The sequence below is a fragment of the Candida dubliniensis genome, chromosome 2 (genome assembly GCF_000026945.1).
Source record: "Candida dubliniensis CD36 chromosome 2, complete sequence".
In the NCBI taxonomy this organism is placed as follows: Eukaryota; Fungi; Ascomycota; class Pichiomycetes; order Serinales; family Debaryomycetaceae; genus Candida; species Candida dubliniensis.
In genome coordinates, this window is record NC_012861.1 from 1,755,106 (window position 1) to 1,776,803 (window position 21,698).

General features: G+C 29.4%; 10 protein-coding genes across 10 annotated transcripts, besides 1 other annotated feature; 5 read left to right on the forward strand and 5 right to left on the reverse strand. All coding sequences in view use genetic code 12, as the record gives it.

Moving 5' to 3' along the window:
• Positions 1–5,067: 5,067 nt before the first annotated feature.
• CD36_22720 (flocculation protein, putative) lies at positions 5,068–6,651 on the forward strand (the record flags this gene model as incomplete). Its single annotated transcript, XM_002418701.1, has 1 exon — positions 5,068–6,651. One exon carries the CDS (start codon positions 5,068–5,070, stop codon positions 6,649–6,651), a length of 1,584 nt encoding a protein of 527 aa, XP_002418746.1.
• Positions 6,652–8,387: 1,736 nt separating this feature from the next.
• CD36_22730 (GTP-binding protein GTR1) lies at positions 8,388–9,410 on the forward strand (the record flags this gene model as incomplete). Its single annotated transcript, XM_002418702.1, has 1 exon — positions 8,388–9,410. One exon carries the CDS (start codon positions 8,388–8,390, stop codon positions 9,408–9,410), a length of 1,023 nt encoding a protein of 340 aa, XP_002418747.1.
• Positions 9,411–10,166: 756 nt separating this feature from the next.
• Positions 10,167–11,513, forward strand: ERG9 (farnesyl-diphosphate farnesyltransferase, putative; the record flags this gene model as incomplete). The annotated part of the gene is made up of 1 exon (XM_002418703.1): positions 10,167–11,513. The coding sequence occupies one exon, from the start codon at positions 10,167–10,169 to the stop codon at positions 11,511–11,513; it is 1,347 nt and encodes a 448-aa protein (XP_002418748.1).
• Positions 11,514–12,154: 641 nt separating this feature from the next.
• Positions 12,155–13,711, forward strand: CD36_22750 (conserved hypothetical protein; the record flags this gene model as incomplete). The annotated part of the gene is made up of 1 exon (XM_002418704.1): positions 12,155–13,711. One exon carries the CDS (start codon positions 12,155–12,157, stop codon positions 13,709–13,711), a length of 1,557 nt encoding a protein of 518 aa, XP_002418749.1.
• An 82-nt stretch (positions 13,712–13,793) lies between these two features.
• CD36_22760 (RNA polymerase-associated protein, putative) lies at positions 13,794–15,266 on the reverse strand (the record flags this gene model as incomplete). The annotated part of the gene is made up of 1 exon (XM_002418705.1): positions 13,794–15,266. One exon carries the CDS (start codon positions 15,264–15,266, stop codon positions 13,794–13,796), a length of 1,473 nt encoding a protein of 490 aa, XP_002418750.1.
• Positions 15,267–15,577: 311 nt separating this feature from the next.
• On the reverse strand, positions 15,578–16,278 carry CD36_22770 (NADH-quinone oxidoreductase, putative; the record flags this gene model as incomplete). The annotated part of the gene is made up of 2 exons (XM_002418706.1): positions 15,578–15,885; positions 15,981–16,278. 2 exons carry the CDS (start codon positions 16,276–16,278, stop codon positions 15,578–15,580), a joined length of 606 nt encoding a protein of 201 aa, XP_002418751.1.
• Positions 16,279–17,315: 1,037 nt separating this feature from the next.
• Positions 17,316–17,783, forward strand: CD36_22780 (NADH-ubiquinone oxidoreductase subunit, mitochondrial precursor, putative; the record flags this gene model as incomplete). Its single annotated transcript, XM_002418707.1, has 1 exon — positions 17,316–17,783. The coding sequence occupies one exon, from the start codon at positions 17,316–17,318 to the stop codon at positions 17,781–17,783; it is 468 nt and encodes a 155-aa protein (XP_002418752.1).
• A 297-nt stretch (positions 17,784–18,080) lies between these two features.
• Positions 18,081–21,698: part of a mobile genetic element that runs on past the window's edge.
• On the reverse strand, positions 19,513–19,947 carry CD36_22790 (putative polyprotein; the record flags this gene model as incomplete). The annotated part of the gene is made up of 1 exon (XM_002418708.1): positions 19,513–19,947. One exon carries the CDS (start codon positions 19,945–19,947, stop codon positions 19,513–19,515), a length of 435 nt encoding a protein of 144 aa, XP_002418753.1.
• On the reverse strand, positions 20,254–20,739 carry CD36_22800 (pol protein (fragment); the record flags this gene model as incomplete). The annotated part of the gene is made up of 1 exon (XM_002418709.1): positions 20,254–20,739. The coding sequence occupies one exon, from the start codon at positions 20,737–20,739 to the stop codon at positions 20,254–20,256; it is 486 nt and encodes a 161-aa protein (XP_002418754.1).
• Positions 20,775–21,248, reverse strand: CD36_22810 (polyprotein; the record flags this gene model as incomplete). Its single annotated transcript, XM_002418710.1, has 1 exon — positions 20,775–21,248. One exon carries the CDS (start codon positions 21,246–21,248, stop codon positions 20,775–20,777), a length of 474 nt encoding a protein of 157 aa, XP_002418755.1.

The following is a 21,698-nucleotide window of genomic DNA, read 5'->3' on the forward strand; positions in this document are numbered from 1 at the left end:
GCCCAGAGTAATAAATTACCTAACAATTTGAATATCTCTTGAAATCCCGGAAAAAAAAAAAGAAACGTTTAATAATAATAATCCAATCTGGCAAGAAAAAGAAAAAGAAGAATAATAATAATAATCCTTATTAACCTCGGCATCAAGTCTGTTTCATTTAAATGAAAAAGGGGTATTATTTACGATTAATTATTGTGGTAATAATCAATCAATCAATCAATCAATTTATGTCAGAAGTGAAATGTGACAGGACAGCGATGGAAAAGTAAAGAAGAATAATCGTAATAACATTCTTCATCGAAACAACTCTCGTATATACCAGCAATTGTGAAAGAGAATAGATCTTATTATTATTATCATTATTATGTAATGACAATAATTAATGTGTTAAGTTTACTTTTATTAACAATAGGGGAATAACGAATTATCATTATCATTAATAGGGAGGGTGAGAAATACACACATGAAGAAGAAATAATAATAATAGAAAGAAACGATATTGATAGGGGATAATACTTGGTAAATTCTCTTAAAGTTACTCTTGATTAGAACAAAAAAAACTCCGGAATCTAAATCTAAATCACTTGTTGTTGTTGTTGTTGTTTAATGTGGTTGTGATTTTAAACAATAAGTTTTCCGTTTTGGAATCATTTGTAGAAGTTTTGGGAAAACTAAGAATTAGGAATTATGGCTTAGATGGGTTTCTTGGGTTTTAAAAAAGTAAAAATGAAATGAATCATTAAAGATATTCTTAGAAGATTTAGTTATGGATTTAAATTACTATTATTTCTCCGTCTCTCCCCCCATCTCCCCCTTTCGTTTTTTTTTATTTTGCAAATAATAGCAATATATTCTAACCAATTGAAGACTAATTGATTGAGTCTTTCTCCCAAACAACAACAAGAACAGAAACTAAAAAAAAAAAAAAAAAACTATCAAAGTTGTTTATGCAAGATCTAAACATGGCAAGTATTGTTCTATTGTTTTGGAAACCACACTAAACTAAACTAAACTAAACTTAATTGATATAATGGCATCACTAATCAAGCAATTCACAGACACAGACACCCACACATACACACTAATAGACTTGGTGAAACGTTTTCAGTAAGTTATGCATCAACTATTATTACTATATCATACAAAAGAGTGAAACAATAGACTGGATTTATCTCTGTCTACAACTCCTCTTTTTTATTAATCCTCCCCACCCCCCTCTCTAAATTCAAATAAGGCGTGTCTAAGTTATTGCAATTCAACAATAGAAATAGAAACTGAATTAGGTTATACAGCAAGCGAATCAAGATTTTTAGAAAGTTTATTGTTAAATGAATATTAATATAACAACTAATAACCATGATCAAATGGTTTATTGTTTATTGTTTATAGAAATGAAAGAAAAGTAAACAAGTAGGGAGCATAGTAAATCTAGACTTTTGATATTTCCAGCCTTTCTCCCACCCCCTCCCCCCACTAGATTTTTGCCAAAGTGTTGATGAGTAGTAATAGAGATGTGCCTTAAAGTGTGTTAATTACTATAAACACGCTAAACCAACTTTTTAAAATTGGTGATTGTCTTTGTTGTTTTTGAGATTTGTCTTGAATCGTAAATTTCAAACGGCATTTCCATTTCCATTTCCATTTTTTTTTTTTTTTGATTGAAAATTATTGCGAAATTTTCTTTTTTCAAATATAAACACACCTATACACAATTTTAACATCTTCAAATAACTTTTAGTTTTAACAGCTTTTAAAAACAGAAGTAACTCGACTTAATTGGGTTTAATAAATGTAGAGTCTAAAATGGTTTCATCATTTTTAAACTATGCAATTGTTTTCCGATATGAAATATTACTGACCAAGCTTTGATATTGCTATTCAATCCTCCCTTTTATGAGAAAGAAAGAAACAAAACAAAACAAAACAAAACAAAACAAAAGCATAGCAAACTTGAAAGCCAACTAATCAACAGACTAATTCAAAATGATATTGAATTTGATTGCTAAAATATTATGGTTTGTGTAGTTTTACCAGTATCTCATATCTGCCATTAGTATTATTATTTCCCCCTTTTTTTTTTTTATTTTTTTTATTTTTTTACTTCACAGCAACATCTCAAAAGAGCATGAACTAAAAATCATGTGTAAACTATATAATATATACGTTTTATGTGATTTAGTCATATCTACTAACGGGTGAGAGTTTTCAAGACACTACAATAATGGAGGGGGGGGGGGGAAGTTATCCCTTCCTTTGATCTTCTTTTTCCCTTCAATGGTCAATTCTTGTTATCCATTGAACAATATAATTATAGACAAATCAACCTCTTTGTTTAACCAAAATAGATTAATCAACTTTACACCCCCTCCCTCTCTCTCTCTAATTACACATTGACAACAATTATTATTATCTAAGAAAAGCGTGATTTTCTATTCTGCCAAGATATTCAAGAACAAAGAGACACAACACCACCACCACTACCAAGACCACGGACTAGTTATACTATACAACAATGAAAGCTCCACAAAAAAACCCAAAATAAAACAATAGGAACAATGTGCATAAAAAATATAGGAACAATAGACAACAGATGAACTAAATAGATTGTAACCACGCGATTTGAAACATATTAGTACATATCTAACTGTATTCTAGACCTCTAATCTATCCATCTATCTATCTAACCATCACTTTCTTAGAAATAGTCTTTTAATAATCGATTATTAAAAATATATAAATATAGTCCAAATGCACTATCTAAAGAAAACTATTTAAATTAGTTATTGAATTCGTACTAATGTTGAAACTAATCTAGAAAAAGATAGTTTTTGACCAATTATGATTGTTGTTGTTGTGGTTCATCTCGTAATCATCAATAATAATTAATACCAAGAATAATACCAAGAATAAGAATAGTCGTGTACCAAAATACCATAGACCAAATTATGCATTATCCGTGTCCAATAAATTCTTCAAACTACTAAAAGAAATTATTCACGGCTAAAAACATTCCAGAATTCAATGAATGAATAAATGAATGAATGAATGAATTTTGGTGATTTCTATAGTAAAGTAAAGTAAAGTAAAGTAAAAAAATGAAAAATAACGCTACTACTTGTGCAGACTACAGTTGAATAACAAATACTAAAATCTCCATCAGTGACGTAATATTTGGTATGTATAACAAAGGCTAGATTCTTCTTCTTCTTCCTAAAAATTCTTTCAATTGTTTTAATCACGTTCTTCTTCTTCTTCTTCTTGTTCTTCTGTTGTGTCTTTCTTTTGCATAGTTAAAAAATAAATCACTTGAGAATCGCATATAAGGAACAACAAAAACAACAAAATATCGCGTTATTTTATTATTATAGTGTTATTTGAAGCGATAGGAAAGATCGCCAAAACAACAATAATCTAGATTTCTTTTATAAACGACAATTTGGATATATTCTGACGATATGTATAATGTTCCCTTTCTATTGGATCTGGTTTTAATTCTTCCTCTTCTGTAGTTATTCTTAATATTTTTTTTGTAGATTTAGACCAAAATCACTTTCTTTCCACTTTTGAATCAATTGACCAGCATTAAAAAACCTCTTTACTTAGTAACCAATGACCAATGGCCAACACTGTAGATTTTAGAAATCACTTCCCCCCATCCAAATAAATGGTTTATGGTTATGAGATACTATTTCCAAGAATAGCATGGAATGGAAAAGCATGGAAAAGCATGAAAAAGCCATTGATTCTCTCTTCGTTTCTCTCTCTCTCTCTTTCTTTCCAATAATTTCGAATTTGAAATGCGTGCCTCCTTTTTGAAAGAGAATTCAAATACGAACTGGTCTAAAAAAAAGAGAGAAAATCAATCTAAATTCAATTAACAACCACCTAACCACCTAACCACCTAACTAACTAACTAACTTAAACAACCCAACTCAAAAGATCAAAACCACAACAACAATTACAAACTACAGCCAACAAAATTATAACCCGAGTTCCAAAAAAAAATGGTAAGATTGATCGTTTAAGTATTTGTACATAATACGCATTATTATACACAATAAGTATAGTTACAATCTATTCCAATCTATTGTTGATTTCTTATGCATCTCCGAGTTTTTTTTGTGAACCGCGTACCCACCACCAACAACAACAACAACAACAACATCAACATCAACTACCACAAATGCAAGAACAAGCGTAGGTAAAAAAAAAAAAACTAGTTTTTGCACCCCCCTATTTCCCCCTATTTCAAAAGAAACAACAGTTCAGTATCTTCAATTCCTCTATTAAATATATATTAATTTACTTAATCACTTTATTATTGGGTGGGTGATATTAAAATATTTGTATCGGATAATTCAACAACTTGTTTCTTGAGTGGGTTAATAGTAGTAGTAGTAGTAGTGGTAGTTTTTCCAGATTGCACAAAAATGGAAAAAAGTTAGTTTTTTTCCCCTTTTGTGTAACATCAAAAGCCAAATCTAGTTTGTGTAATTATTGAGATTTTTTTAACATTTTTTGCAGGTTATTATCAATATATACACTACCTTCTGATTTCTTTTTCTTTTTTTTTTTTTGCAGTCTATATTGTGTTGCTTGCATTGTTAGAATTATAGATTATCATCATTATCATCATCATGATGAATCTCCAATCACCAATAACGACCACCAATTCCCATTTGAGGTTTTTGTACTCTTTTTTTAAAGAAATCTCCTTATTATTATTATTATTGCAAATTTGACTTTTTTTTTTTTACTTTATTGTTGCTACTGTTATTGATATCTTCCGCCTTCTCCCTCCTCCCTCCTCCCTCTTCCTCCCCTCAAAATCCTTTGTTTCGTTTCCAAGTGTTTTTTTTTTATTTAATATATAAACAAGGTCAATTCCTCCCAATTTCAAATAGTTCTTCTTTTGTTTGAAAGGGACTTTTTTTTTTCTTTTACTTTTATCACCAATAGAATCAAATTTTCATTTTCATTTTCATTTTATCTTTTGATTAATTAATCATTCGCTCAGTTAATTTTATCAATTGGAAAAGAAAAACAAAAGAACTTAATATCAATAAAATGAAAGTTTCTACTATTTTTGCTGCTGCAAGTGCATTATTTGCTGCTACCACTACTATGGCTCAAGATGTTGCTTGTTTAATTAATAATCAACAAGTTGCTGTTGTTGATTTAGATACTGGTGTTTGTCCATTCACTATACCAGATTCATTAGCTGCTTTTTTCACTTTTGTTTCCCTTGAAGAATATAATGTTCAATTTTATTATACTATTGTTAATAATGTTAGATATAATACTGATATTCGTAATGCTGGTAAAGTGATTAATGTTCCAGCTCGTTCTTTATATGGTGTTGGAGCAGTTCCATATTTCCAAGTTCATTTAGAAAAACAATTATCAGCTAATTCAACTACTGCTATTAGAAGAAGATTAATGGGTGAAACTCCAATTGTTAAAAGAGATGAAATTGATGATTTTATTGCTTCTATTGAAAACACTGAAGGTACTGCTATTCCAGGTGGTGACACTACTCTTCAAGTTGTTGATTATGTTCCAGGATCAAGTTCCAGTTCTGGTTCTGGTTCTGGTTCTGGTTCTAGTACTGATTCTGGTTCTGGTTCTGGTACTGGTTCTGAATCTGCTACTATTAGATCTACTACTGTTGTTTCATCAAGTTCTTGTGAAAGTAGTGGTGCTCATACTGATGGTGCTGGATCCACTGTTACTGAAGATAACACTGTTGTTGTCACTATCACTTCTTGTCATAATGATGCTTGTCATGCTACCACTGTTCCAGCTACTGTTAGTACTGGAGTTACTACTATCCATGGTACTGAAACCGTTTACACTACTTATTGTCCATTAAGTTCTTATGAAAGTGTTGAATCTACTAAAGTCATCACCATTACTTCATGTAGCGAAAACAAATGTCATCCAGCCACTGTTGAAGCAATCCCATCAACTGTTACTACTGTTACTCAAGGGGTTGTTACTGAATACATTACTTATTGTCCAGTTTCTTCAGTTGAAACTGCTACTCCAACTAAAGTTATCACTGTTGTTGCTTGTAATGAAAATAAATGTCATGAAACTACTGCTATTGCTACTCCAACTGAAGTTTCTACTGAAGTTGAAGGTACTAGTACTAATTATATTACTTATAAACCAACTGGTTCTGGTCCAACTCAAGGTGAAACTTTTGCTACTAATGCCATCACTTCTGAAGGTACTGTTTATGTTCCAAAAACTACTGCTGTCACCACTCATGGTTCCACTTTTGAAACTGTTGCTTATATTACTGTTAGTAAAGCTACTCCAGCTAAAGGTGGTAACCAACCTGGTGGTTCTCAAGCTACTGCTACTCCTGTTCCTGGTGCTCCTGGTGCTCCAGGTGCTCAAGCAGGATCTGGAAACAAAGCTACTGTTGAAGCTCAAGCCACTCAAGGTGCCTTTACTCCTGAAAATGCTGGTGGGGCTAATGGCGAGCAAGTCGCTGTTTCTGCTAAAACCACAATTTCTCAAACCACTGTTGCTAAAGCTTCTGGTTCTGGTAAAGCTGCCATTAGTACTTTTGAAGCTGCCGCTGCATCAGCTGGTGCATCAATCTTGGCTTTAGCTTTGATTCCATTAGCTTACTTCATTTAAGTTTTTAATACCCTCCTACCAACCTACCTCCTTCACAATTCACCCTTACCTTCACCCTCACCCTTACCCTCACCCTCACCCCTTTCTTTTAGCATTAGACAGAAACTCGTTGTTAACTTTCTACAATCATTTCACCAAATTTGTTTTTCATTCTCATTCTTAGATTTATTTTTCAATTTTCATTCATTTATTATTCATTATTAACTTAATTTAAGTGGTTTTTAAATTTCTTTTTCGGTCATCATTAAATTATAAAAATGTTTTCCCTCCCTTTTCCCCCTTTCTAGAAGAAAACTATTTTATGATTTATGTATTATAATACTTTCTTTTTTTTTTTTTTCACTTTTCTACAATTGGATTTTCATTATCATTATTATTGATAATAATTTCGGCTACAAAATTTGTTTTAATATATACCCACCATTAGTTACCTACCAGCTTCACAATTGATTCCACATTTTGTATTTCTTTCATAGCTAAAATGTGAATTTGTTTGTTTGTTTGTTCGATTGTTGATTGTTGATTTGGTTACTATATTTTTTCGTATAGTGTATATATATTTACATTATTAATCTTTTCGGTCATTACTATTTTTTTTTTTTTTTAAATAAACGATTTTTATTAATTTATTTTAATAAATCAAGATTCAAGATACTGTAGAAAAAAAAAAAATTCAAGAAAGATCCAGAAAAGCTCAAAGATTATTATGACTATTTCCTAATGGATGTATGGCATGTATTATATTCGATTGATTTATTGTTTATAGTTGTTGTTCTTTTGAACAAGTTATTGATTAACTAAATAAGTAATTCACTTTTGAAAGTTTACAAAATGTATTGATTTGGGTCATATTCATAAAAATCATTAAATCTTGATGTTGTTGTTGTTGTTGTTGTTGTTGTTGTTGTTGTTGTTGACATCAAAAGAATTGATTGCACTTGGAAACTATCACAAAATTGAAAACAAACTCAAACCAAAAAAGAAAAACAATAGAATAGAATTATTTCCACTTTCTCATCATATGTGAAGAAGTCCCAAATTCAGATCCAACAACAATGATTATAAAGATAAAGATAAACATGTCAAATTATATTATTTCTGGAAAAGAATCAAAACAATAAATAACATACATCGACACGGCTAATTTATAAGATACATATAGATGTTGCTTTTCCACCAATAAGGTCAAAAGATAAATATGAAAAACCACAAAGAATTACCAAATATAGGTGGCTTCTTTGTAAATTTAACAAGTTACTCCTCCCTATTGTTATTATTATTATTATTATTATTATATATATATATACTAGAGGTCTTTTTTTTAGTTGTTTTTTTTTTATATTAGTCTGAACTAATCCAAAAAACAAAGAAGAGAAATATACCATAAATTTGGCAACTAAAAAAAAAATTTGTGTGATTAGCAAGTTTTTCCAAACGCTACCAACTTTAGTCGTGCACTTTATAAATGAAAGAAAAAGTACGTGTCCCAACCAATACTCAATGGAGACAACCCAAAAAAAAAAAAAAATGATAGATGGAACTGAAATGACTTTCTCTCTCGTGTAAGGATTATACCAATTATACACCACATTACTGTCATCATCATTATCATCAACATTTATCTATCTGTTTATCTGTTTGTTTATCTCCTTTAATTAAATTATAATAATCAATTTATATCAATACATTAAAACACATTTTAGTAGCGCATTTTATATCGATACCATTTTCTTATCATGTCTACATCTACATCATCAAGAAAGAAATTACTTTTAATGGGACGTTCTGGTTCTGGTAAATCATCGATGAGATCAATTATATTTTCCAATTATTCAGCATTAGATACTCGACGTTTAGGAGCCACTATAGATGTTGAATTACTGCATTTACGATTTTTAGGTAATATGACATTAAATTTATGGGATTGTGGAGGACAAACAGTATTTATGGATAATTATTTTACAAATCAAAAAGATCATATTTTTAAAATGGTTCAAGTATTAATTCATGTATTTGATGTTGAAAGTAAACTGATTAATAAAGATATTGAAATTTTTATTAAATCATTAACTAATTTACAACAATATCTGCCAGGGGCAAAAGTATTTGTTTTATTACATAAAATGGATTTAGTTCAAATTGATAAACGTCAAGAATTATTTGAAATTATGATGGAAAAATTACAAAAAATTTCTAATCCTTATCATTTTAAATTAATTGGATTTGCTACTTCAATTTGGGATGAAAGTTTATATAAAGCTTGGTCACAAATTGTTTGTTCATTAATTCCTAATATTAATTTATTTAATAATAATTTAATTAAATTTAATTCTATTTTAGATGCTGAAGAAATTATATTATTTGAAAAAACCACATTTTTAGTAATATCATCAACCGCATCAATAAAACAACAACAACAACAACAACAACAAGAGCAACAACAACAAGAGCAAGAGCAAGAGCAAGATTCACTGGTTGAAGAATTGGATCCAAAACGATTTGAAAAAATATCTAATATTATTAAGACTTATAAACAATCAATAACGAAATTAAGAACAAATTTTAAAAATTTAATTATTCGAGGTAGTAATGGAACCAATTTTTATATTGATATTATAACTGATAATATGTTTATAATGATTGTTTTAAAAGATAAAAAAGATACAATAAATATGATTCAACAACATGAAGAATTATTAATTTTGGATAATATTAAAGCTGCTAGAAAATGGTTTGAAAAAATTGAAAATAATGAATAAAGGGGGGGGGAGGGGGCAGGGTGGATCGGTCACTAGAGAGAGAAAAATGTATATATATATAATTGTCATTTATCTAATCTTTTAATCATTTGTTTAGAGAATATAATAAACCAAAAGTTTAGAGTCAAACTAAGTGGGTGGTGGTAAAGAGTTGTTCAATTGTAGATAAATCATTAACAAGGTAGTCATTTATTAGTATCTGAACAAACCAATTGATTGTATGTTGTTGTTGTTGTTGTTGTTGTTGTTGTTGTTGTTGTGGGTTGAGTTGGAAGTTTAAAGTGTAGAAATATAAGTGTGGTTGTTGTATTAGTACAAGATCTATACGAGGTTGTCACGCGCGCCACGTGAATGCTCGATCGTACCGAAACTTACTGCCAGCCACCGCCCAACCCATCCATTCACTCACTCACTTACTTTACTCATCACACATCTCATGTCGTAAACGACAAACTTTCTCATACTACTTCAACAACAAAACAACAAACAACCCAAATTTTTTAAAAAAACAAAAAAAAATTTCAGCAACCAACCTTCCCATATAGATTTTCTTTAACAAACAACCATTGACTGCCCTCCCCCCCCTCAACCCTTGATTTTTATCAAAGAAATCATTGAATTATTATCAATTAGAAAGATAGATTATTGTTCTTCATTCTTTTTCTTATTCACCTTTTAATCAAATTCTTTTTTTTTTTTTTTGTTCAAAATTATTCAATAATCAAATCCACCAATACATATATATATATATATATAATGGGTAGTAAACTTTTACAATTATTATTACATCCTAATGAACTTAAAGCAGTTATACAACTCTTTGGATTTAGACAACCATTACATCCAAGAACAAAAGATGTTAATGATAAAGAATTGATTAGATGTTATGAATTATTAAATCTAACTTCAAGATCATTTGCTGCTGTTATTGAAGAATTACATCCTGAATTACGTGATGCAGTAATGATTTTTTATCTTGTATTAAGAGCATTAGATACTCTTGAAGATGATATGACGGTTAAACCATCAATTAAAATCCCATTGTTGCGTGAATTTGATACAAAATTAAATACTAAAGATTGGACATTTGATGGTAATGGACCTAATGAAAAAGATCGAATTGTTTTAATTGAATTTAATAATATTTTGAATGTTTTCCATAGATTAAAACCTCAATATCAAGATATTATCAAAGATATTACTTATAAAATGGGTAATGGTATGGCAGAATATATTTTAGATGAAGAATTTAATGTTAATGGTGTTGCTACAATTGATGATTATAATTTATATTGTCATTATGTTGCTGGATTAGTAGGTGAAGGATTAACTAATCTTTTTGTATTAGCTAGTTTTGGTGATAAAACATTAACAGAAAATAATTTTGCTAAAGCAGAATCAATGGGATTATTTTTACAAAAAACTAATATTATTAGAGATTATCATGAAGATTTACAAGATGGTAGAAGTTTTTGGCCTCGAGAAATTTGGTCAAAATATACTGAAAATTTACAAGATTTTCATAAAGATCCTAGTAAAAAATTTGCTGGAGTTAGTTGTATTAATGAATTAGTTTTAAATGCATTAAGTCATGTTACTGATTGTCTTGATTATTTATCATTAGTTAAAGATCCTTCATCATTTTCATTTTGTGCTATTCCTCAAGTAATGGCAGTTGCTACATTAGCTGAAGTTTATAATAATCCTAAAGTTTTACATGGAGTAGTCAAAATTAGAAAAGGTACTACATGTAAATTAATATTAGAAAGTAGAACTTTACCTGGAGTTATTAAAATTTTCAAACAATATATTCAAGTGATTAATCATAAATCATCAGTTAAAGATCCAAATTATTTGAAAATTGGTATTAAATGTGGTGAAATTGAACAATATTGTGAAATGATATACCCTAATAAATTGGCTTTACCTCCAAGTATGAAATCATTACCAGAAAATAAATTTACTAAAATTATTGCTAGTAGAGAAAGTATTGATTTATCAGTACAAAGAAGAATTGAACAAGAAAATTTCAATTGTAATGTTGTGTTATTTGGTATTGGTGGGTTAATTTTAAGTTTAATCTATTTTTTTACCGTTTATTAATTTAAAGAAAGATTTAATTTTTACTGATTTTATCTAGTATTATTATTATTATTTATGCATTTGAAAATATACTATTACTACTCCTATTACTACTACTATTACTACTACTATTACTACTACTAATAATAATAATAGCTACGTATATATACATATACATACAATTTAATAAATTAGAAAAAAAAAACAAAAAACCATCCAATGTATTCTTGGGCTCTTACAATTTTTAAATTCTTCACATTTGGGGATGTAAGAAAAGTTTTTATTGTGTTCGTTGTAAATGTCTACCAACAATGATGAAGAATTAACCCAATTTACTTACCATTAGTAATCCTGGGCTATGCTTTATTGTCAACAACAACAACAACAACAACAACAACTTTACGTTTATCATTCCTCCGTCAAGATGTGATGTGGATCAATATTGTAACTGAGTGCTTTTTTGTTTTCTTTGGAGGGTCTGTGCCCGTTCCCGTGCCTGTGCCTCCTTCTCTTGCTTTTCTTTCTTTCTCGCATAATTTCGGTCATTCGATCTCGGCTGTGATATTGAATTTTCATATAAATATATCCACACTCACACACACACATACACAAGATAAAGAACTACTTTTCTTTAATATCATCATAACTTATAATTACTTATAATGATAGGAGATCCTATACAAATTGATAATCCTCCACAAGAACAGTCTTCATCTTCATTCCCTGTTGCTTCTGGTTCTGGTTCTGGTTCTGGTTCCGGTTTATCCTCACGACCAACTAGTGATATTGTACAATTCCCCATCAAATTAATCAATTGGAGTTTAGATTCACAAAATCCATCAATAACTACCCCGATTTTATTACAAGAAAGAAATGGTCCATGTCCATTAATTGCTTTATGTAATACATTATTACTCAATAATGATATACGAACCAATTCATCAATTATTGTTCTGGATGAAAATGATTATAAAGAAATTGATGATTATAAAGAAATTAATCAATTTGATCAATTGAAAATTACAACTTTGAATAATTTTAAAATTAATATTATAAATAAATATCATAATGTGGGTAAAATTGATTTACAACAAATATTAGAATATATTGGTGATTTATTATTATTAATATATAGTGAAAATAAAATTAATTGGAAAAATAAAAATTTCACAATTGATGAATTATTATTAAAATTACCATTATTACATACTGGATTAAATGTTAATCCAATATTAATTTCAGGAGATTTTGAATATGATTTAGCTACTCAATTATTTGAAATATTTGAATTAAAATTTAAACATGGTTGGATAATTGATCCAATTAATCCAATTAACCAACAACAACAACTTGATGAACAACTTGATAAACAAATTTGGACTAATCAAGAATATGGGAAATTAATTAATTTATTTAATAAATTAGAAAATTTTGATAAAATTCAAGATTATTTATTATTAGATCAACAAGAAGATGTCAATAATAATAATAATAATAATAATAATAATAATAATGAAATAATGGAGAATAAATTATTAATTGAAAAATGGTTAAATTTAAATAAAACTCAATTAACTATTCAAGGATTAAATAAATTAAATGAAGATTTAAATATTAATCAATTTATTATTTTTTTCAGAAATAATCATTTTAATACATTATTTAAAAAATCAAATCAAGAATTTTATATTTTATTAACTGATTCTTCATTTATTAATAATAATAATAATAATAATACTACTACTGCTACAACAACAACAACAACTAGCAATAATAATAACAATAATTCATCAAAAATAATATGGCAATCATTGAATAGTATTTCTGGTAAAGATGATTTATTTTTCACTGGTGATTTTATTCCAATTTTAGATATTGATCAAGATTTACCTAATGTAAATAATGAATATAATTATAATTATAATTATAATTATTATAATAATAATAATCCTGATTATTTATTATTGAAACAATTACAAGAAGAAGAAGATCAGAAATATGCTGAAAGATTACAAAATACTTATAATAATAAAAATAATAATAATAAAAATAAAAATAAAAAACCACCACCATTATCACGTCAACCTAAAGCAACTACAACAACTACAACAACTACAACTACAAATCCTTTACCAAATACTATTGAAGAAAAATTGAATTCAAAACAATCTATTAAGGATGAAAAGAAAAAGAAAAAGTTGAATTGTACAATTGTATAAATTAATGTGTGTAAACTAAACTAAACTAAACCACATATATATATATATACAAATACTATATTTTACATTGCAAAACAATAATTTATTCTTCTTGTTCCTGTTCTTGTGCCTCTTCCTGTTCTTGTTCTTCTTCCTCTTGCTCTTCATCTTCATCTTCACCTTCATATTCCATAGGATCATATTCAGATCTTATAGTATCCAGTTTTTTCAATTCATTAGTTGAAGGTTCTCTTAATATAAAATTTATACCATCATAAGTTCTTTCTTTTATAAATTTATTAATTTCGGAATTTGTTGATGAACGATGTTTTTTCAATTCAATTTTACCATTAATTGGATAATAATAAGCCATTTTCCTTTTCCTCAATAATTTATCATCACTACCACCAGAAAAAGATAAAGAAGAAGAATTACTCTTGGTTTCTTCTGATACATATTTTATAACTAATTCTTCATTTTCATGTTGAAATGGTTGATAAATCATATCATAATTTTTAATATATTTAAATTTATAAATTTCTGAATTTTCTTCATTTTCATCTAATAAATTTATTGGTTGTTCTTTTTTTGTAGAATGTAATTTTTCATATAATTCATTAATACTATTAATATTATTAATATTATTATTTTTTGTATTAATTAACAGATACATGGAAATCCATTCACCACTTTCCAGTTTAATTGGTTTAAAAAGTGATGATTCTAATGCTCGATTAAATAATTTTTCATCAAATTTTTCATTATTTTGTGATGATTGTAAATTTGATTGTAAATTTGATTGTAAATTTGATTGTAAATTTGATTGTTGGTGTTTAATATTATTTATTTCACGATTTATTGATGCACTTCCCATAAATCTTAAATTTAAATATATATTATCTAACATTGATGTATCAGGTAATAAAGGCCAAGTATTTATTGCTTGTAAATGTTTTTTTTTAGGATGTTTAATTTTTTTTAAATCATTTAATGATTCATTAATTATAGTAAAACTTTGTTCAATAATTTTTAATTGAGAATTAGCATCAAAATGTTCATTTTTAGTTAATTTTTCTTTCACTTTAATTTCTTCATTAGTAATGAAATTTAAATTATTATTATTATTATTAGTATTATTATTATTATTATTTTTAGATAATGGTCGATCAGATATATATTCAGTTCTTCTTAAAAATGAAACTTCTGGTTCATTTTTCAGAATTTTCCCAATTCCGGCATCTCTTAATAATTCTCGATCATTAGAATGTAATTGATGATATTTTAATTTACCAATACTTTCATTCATTTTATCTTCTGATAAAAATCCTCGATTATTAATTAAATTTAAATCTAATCCTAATTGATCATCAATTCTTTCCATTAAATTTTGGAAATTTTCTTTACGAAATAATGATGATATTAAATATTCTCCTTCTTGTTGAGTTGAAATTGGATCAGTAGTATTATATTCAATGAATTTAGGATTTAATGGTGGTGGAGGAAGATTATTGGTATAACGCACTTTGGCAATATAATCTTGCCTTATAGGTTTCAGTGATGGTTTATTTGAAGACATTAAAGATTTTTTTGGTTTTTGTTATAATTGTTGTTGTTATAATTGTTGTTTTAATTGTTGTTGTTTTAATTGTTGTTGTTGAAAAAGAAATAGAAAAAAAAAAAAAGGAAAAATTTCATCAAAAGAATTGTGACATCAATGCACGACCATCCATTTTAATTAGCACTTTCTATCTTTTGGGTATTATTTATTAATAGTTAAACACTACATGATTATCCATCTATAAATATAGATTACTTATCATTCAACATTTGTTTACTTACTGACTTGTCTACTTTGCCTACTTGCTTTGCTTTGTCTTCTTGCTTTGTTTATTGTTTGAATTGAGTAATAGTTTTAATAAAATCTTCACCTTGTTGTTGAGCAATTGATTTTTCCAATTCAGTGACTTGTCTAGAACCATCAGCTCCAGCAAAAGTACCAGCCCCCCATGGAGAACCACCATGAACTTCATTTAAATCAGTTAAACGAGGAGATCCATATCCAAATGGAACATAAACAATACCATGATGAGCTAAAGTACTTAATGTATTAATAACAGTAGTTTCTTGACCACCACCTGGAGTACCAGTAGAAACGAAAACTCCAGCATATTTACCTCTTAAATCACCACGAGCCCCTAATTAAAAAAAAAATGAAAATGTTAGTATTGTTAATAATCCAATTGAATAATGATTATAGAATTCTTCTTCTTCTTATTATTATTATACATACATTGTCCACCAGTACTATCCCAAAATCCTTTCCATTGAGCTGGCATATTACCAAATCTAGTTGGAATACCAAATAAAAATGCATCATAATTATTTAAAATTTTTGGTTCAGCAATTGGAATATTTGGTTTTGAAGGAGCTTTAACTAATTTCAAAATTTCTGGAGTTAAAGTTTCTGGAACTTGAAATAAATCTGGTTTAATACCAGTAGTTTCAATACCAATTTTAATTGATTCAGCTAATGTATAAACATGATGATATAAAGAATAAATAATAATTGCAACTCTTGGTTTAGACATGATTAGTTTTTTAGGGATTCTTCTAATTGAGGGAAAGAAAAGAAAGAAAAGGAAGGAAAGAAAAGAAAAGAAAGATGAATAAAACTTATAGGGGGGAGGAATCGTTGAACAGTTGTGGTAATTGTAACTTGATTTATATATATATATATATTGTTAACTAAGAGCTAATGAAATATGCATAAGGAATTAAAATATTTATAGTGAATGGTTGCTACTACTACTACTATGAAATTAATATTCTTCGTCTGTTGTCTTTCTTTTACATAATCCTTACTAAGCACACAATATATACATATATACATATATATTAATCTTAACTATCATAAACATTAAACATTAAACATTAAACATTAAACATTAAATATCAAAAATAGGGGGTGGAGAAACAAGTGGTAGCTCTAAAGACAATTGCTTTTTGTTTTTGTTTTCCCCCATAACATTTCATATTCGTTTGATTTATTACTCTATTCCCCCTTCTAACAATAAAACTTATACAGAACAACAACAACAACATTTGGAAAGCTTATGTCCATTTAAAGAATATTTACACCAATATTTTCATAAAATCCTTTTGGTTTATTTCAATTTCAATTTTGATTTCAATTTTGGTTGGTGTTGAGGGTTGATGGTGTTGATGGTGTTGAGGGTTGATTGCAATAAATTTATTTAAATTACTCTTGGAGGGTAATTTTTTTTTTTTAAAAAAAAGAACTATTGGTATAATCATGATCTCATCAATATTCAAGTATAATATTTTGATTTTATTAAAGATGTTATATTATCATTTACTATTCAAACTATCTAAATACAAATGGTGGTGGGGATTAAATCAACCGGGTAATTAACTCGTCTAGTATTCTTTCTTTTTTTTTTCTTTTTGCTTTTTTTGCTTGTTCGTTGTTCCACCCAATTAAAAGTGTGCGAAATTATGTGAATTATTTTCCTTCTATTTTTCATTCCTTAAATAAATATACTTGAAAGTTTTATCAACAACAACTAATAATTCCCTTTTATTATTATTATTATCTATTCATATAATGTTGAGAATAACCAGATTATCAACTAAACATCATCTTGTATTTTTACGTTTCAATTCATCATTAACAGGAGTAGCAAGACCAGATGCTGGTCAATTAAATAAGAAAGATTTACAAACTAATAGTTTTGCTAATCAATCACCTAATAGAAATATCACTTGGTCACCATCTCAAGAAGAAAGAATAGAAATCATTAATAAATATCCTTATAGATTTGTTCAAAAAGATTTACAAGAACAACCAAGACCTTATGCTGCAATAGATTTAATTGCTCAAGAACCAATAAAATATTTAAATCATGAACAAGGAAATATTGCTGTTTGTGATGGTAATAGAGGTAGTACTTTACAAGGACATCCTAAAGTTTTCATTAATTTGGATCAACCAAAACCTGCTACTTGTGGATATTGTGGTTTAAGATATGCCAAAGAAGAATTTAAAGAAATAATTGAAGCTAATGAAGCTTAAAATGAAAGGAAATGAAAAGGAAATGAAAGGAAATGAAAGGAAATGAAAAGGAAAGGAAAACAGGACCAAATCATTTGAATGTCTTTCTTTCTTTCTTACTTTCTTTCTTTCTTTTTTAAGTTGTACATTAAACAAATATATTTTTGAATGAATAATTTATTCTTATTAAAGATAAATTTGTAGAATAAGATGTATTAAGGAAAGGGGCAAGGGGGAAGGGGGGAGTGGGATATGTAGAGAGTATGTGTGAGTATGTTTTTATTACTTACTGAATAATACTTAATTGATGTATCAAACTGTTAAGTACACTGTATAGGGGTAGTGTGTATATTAACTATTTATGTACAATTATCTAATCTAGAATCGTTAGTTCCTTTTTCCAAGATCAATCCCAGGGGGGATTCCAACTCATATTTATATTACGTTAATCGGATAACACCGAACCCACATTCGGTCTTCTCCACTTCTAGCTTATGGGGGGGGGGGAAGACAAAGATGGTTCTGATCGGCTCAAGAACGTCAATGACCATAAGTCGGAGGTTCACTAGCTTATCCGATATCCCTGCCAATGACAATACATGAAGAATCACCTTCTATGCAGTCTTCAGCACTACAATCCTAACAGTTGCCCACCGGTAGACCAAGTGTCCCCACTTGCGTCCAAGTGAAGATCCATGACCGAGTGGCTGTATCAGATGTAGACGACAACGTCAGATGTATGGTCTGGTTAGTTGTTGTGGACGGCGTCACTGTGATGTTGGAAGGTAGCGGAATGCCTTGAACTTGGGGAATCTAATGACCACATTAACGGAGTTGGACCCGTCATGGAATGATAAAAACACCAGTGGGTTAATGGCAAAAAAAATTCTTATCAGACGAACCATGAAAAAAAAAAAAATCAAAAAAAAATTTTGGTAGGGAAACCATTATCGTAATGGGCAAAAACCCTGCCTAACTAATCAAAATTGATTGAATCTGCCATTATTGAACTACGGTGGATCCGTCTTAGTTAACCAGTTTCTAATCATTCCTTTGATTTTGTAGAACTGTTTCGGCAATGTGTATCAAATCAGTATTTTTGTAATTGACTAGTTGTAATAATATCAGGAGCATTGGCAATAGTGTCTGACGGTAGTTGCAATAGTGCCTCGTCGTGGACATTGTTGTGAATTGCGTTGTCTGCGGAAGACAGTAACTCGGAAGTTTGTGCTGCCTAAGATTGAATGTCGGTTGATGTGTTGATGTGAACATCATTCGTATGACTTGGGATTAAATGTGGTGGATGATCTTCGCAGTCTCGCCTGAAGTTGTCAAGGAGCTGAGTCCATTTAGTTGGATCGATGCATTTAATTGTTTCATTGGCTTTAAAAATAGATGCATGATATTCCGGACATTCTTTAAAAGTAAGTGCTACTGTTTGATTTAGTAGATCCACACCGACAATTGCTTGAATCCAGTCATTTCTTGAAAATTGGATTAGTTGTTGATTGTTATTAGGTGGTACCCCTTAGATTATCTGAAGGGGAACTAGCAAATGGTCGTCAGTTTTTGACATTTACTAATCTTGATGTTTGACCAGTTTTACCAAATGCTTTACCAAGATCTAATTCATAAACATTTTCATTATTGGGAACTTTCTGAATCACTTTGAAAGGACCAAAGTATAGGTTGTAGTAATCCATTTTCATGTGTGTTTGATGGTTTAATTGTTTGGCACTTATAGCACCGTTTAGTGTAAAGTTTTGATTTGGTTGTACATGTTTGGCAAATAATATAATTCCGATAAATCTGCTAACACTTTCAATGGACCATAGTGAGTTGCTGTTGATGAATCATGATGCAAACGAACGATTTCTAGTTGAAGTTCTGCAGTTGGAATTACCAAACGAAGTATTGAGTTTCCTAGCTTATTGATTCCTTTGTAGAATAACAATCCATCCTTCACAGTATATTGTTTGATGGCAAACTTGATTGATTTGTGAATATTGGTGGTTGCTGGTGATCGATTTAGATTGATTAACGTTGAATATAATAGTGCAATTCTTTTATCATCTGTATATGCTGCTTTGACTCTGTCGAAAAATTCTTCTCCAAGAATATTGTGGTGTAACAGAATTGAAATAGACGACAATTGTAATGATTTCGTGAAATCACGCGATAACATATCTGCTTTTTTAGTTGGACCACTGATGTAGTTGATGGTAATATCAAATTCTGACAAAAATTCAAGCCATCGTGCTAATCTTGGCAGTGGTGGTGAACTGGATTTTTAAAAGATATTCAAGACTTTTTATGGTCTTGTAGCAATTGTAATTTTATGACCAGCTAAAATATAGTAAAATCTTTTCAATGTCGCAATCAGTGCGAGTAATTCTTTTTCCCTAATCGCATAATTTCTCTCTGCGGGTGAAAGAAGCTTCGAAAAAAAAATGCAATTGTCCCAATCATCACACCATCTTCTGAAATTCTGTCAATTACTGCCCCCCATAGCAAAGTCAGAAGCATCTGAGGTAATAAGATAAGATGCTCCCTTTTCGGGGTTGACAAGAATTGGAGCGTTAATTAGCCTAGTTTTCAATTCTTGGAACGCATTTTCAACTTCTTCACATCGTCTCAACTTTTTCAAAGCAAACAAATTAAGTGGTCTAGCTAAACGACTATAGTTTTTGACAAATTTTCGATAAAACCCACAGAAACCTAAGAAGGATTGGGCTTCCTTTGGAGAACTTGGGAATGGATAATTTTTGATAATGTCTAACTTATCAGCTGTCGGTTTGATGCCTTCCTTGCTTATTTGGTGACCCAAAAATGTGATAGTTTTGCACATGAATTTACATTTTTTCAATTTGGCCCGAAGGTTAGCTTTTCTAAGTGTATCAAATACCAACTTCAAATGTTCCAAGTGTTCCTTAAGATTTTTTGAATAAATGATTAAATCATCCAAATAAATTAACATAAAATCATGATTGTATTCCCTAAAAACCTGTTCCATCATTCTTTGGAATGATGCCGGGGCATTGATGAGCCCAAACGGCATAACCACCCAATGGAAACTACCAAAGGGGGGTATGGAACGCAGTTTTTTTCCTTATCTGCTTCATTAATGAGAACTTGATGATACCCTTGACAAAGGTCTATGCTGGAGTAGTACGTGGAGTTCTTCACCTCCATTAGCAACTCCTCCATATTGGGGAGGTGGAAATGATCAGCAATAGTTAGCTTGTTTAAACCACGAAAGTCATTACATAACCGTACCTCCCCATTTGCTTTGGGTACCATGACAATTGGAGCACCAAACGGACTTACTGTTGGCTCAATAAAACCAGCATCAAGATATTGTTTAAGTTGTCGTTGCAATTCATCCGAATAACGAAGTGGTATCTTGTATGCCTTCCGGTAGGCCACAGCATTCTCATCTTTAAGTTTGATGTCATGGTAATAAGCGTGTGTTGGTTTTTGAAGCATTAATGGTTCATTGTTCATTGTTCACTGTATCACTATATTCGATAAGAAGTTGTTGCAATAGTGTTTGTGCTTTCTCATTATGATGAAATTGAGTATCTGGCTCTGTTGTTATATTGGAAACTACAAGATTTTCATTCAGTAATTGTTTATTAAAATATATACTGAAAGATTTTGTGGATTTGGTCGGGAACAAGGAACTTTGGGATAACATCAAAGACAGGACAAATCTTTCTTCCAAGTTCTCTTCCAAACTGTCAAACTCATCTAAATAAGTATCAACGACCAGATCAATATCCATTGGACTAGTATCAGTATCAGCTTGTGGGGGTATTGGATCCTGAAGTTTCATTGTTTCATCATTCCACTCTTGGATAGTATCAGGGAATTTAAGGAATTTCTTAGCAACTTCTGCTCCTAAGATGATAGGGAAATTGTCAAAATCTGCCACAA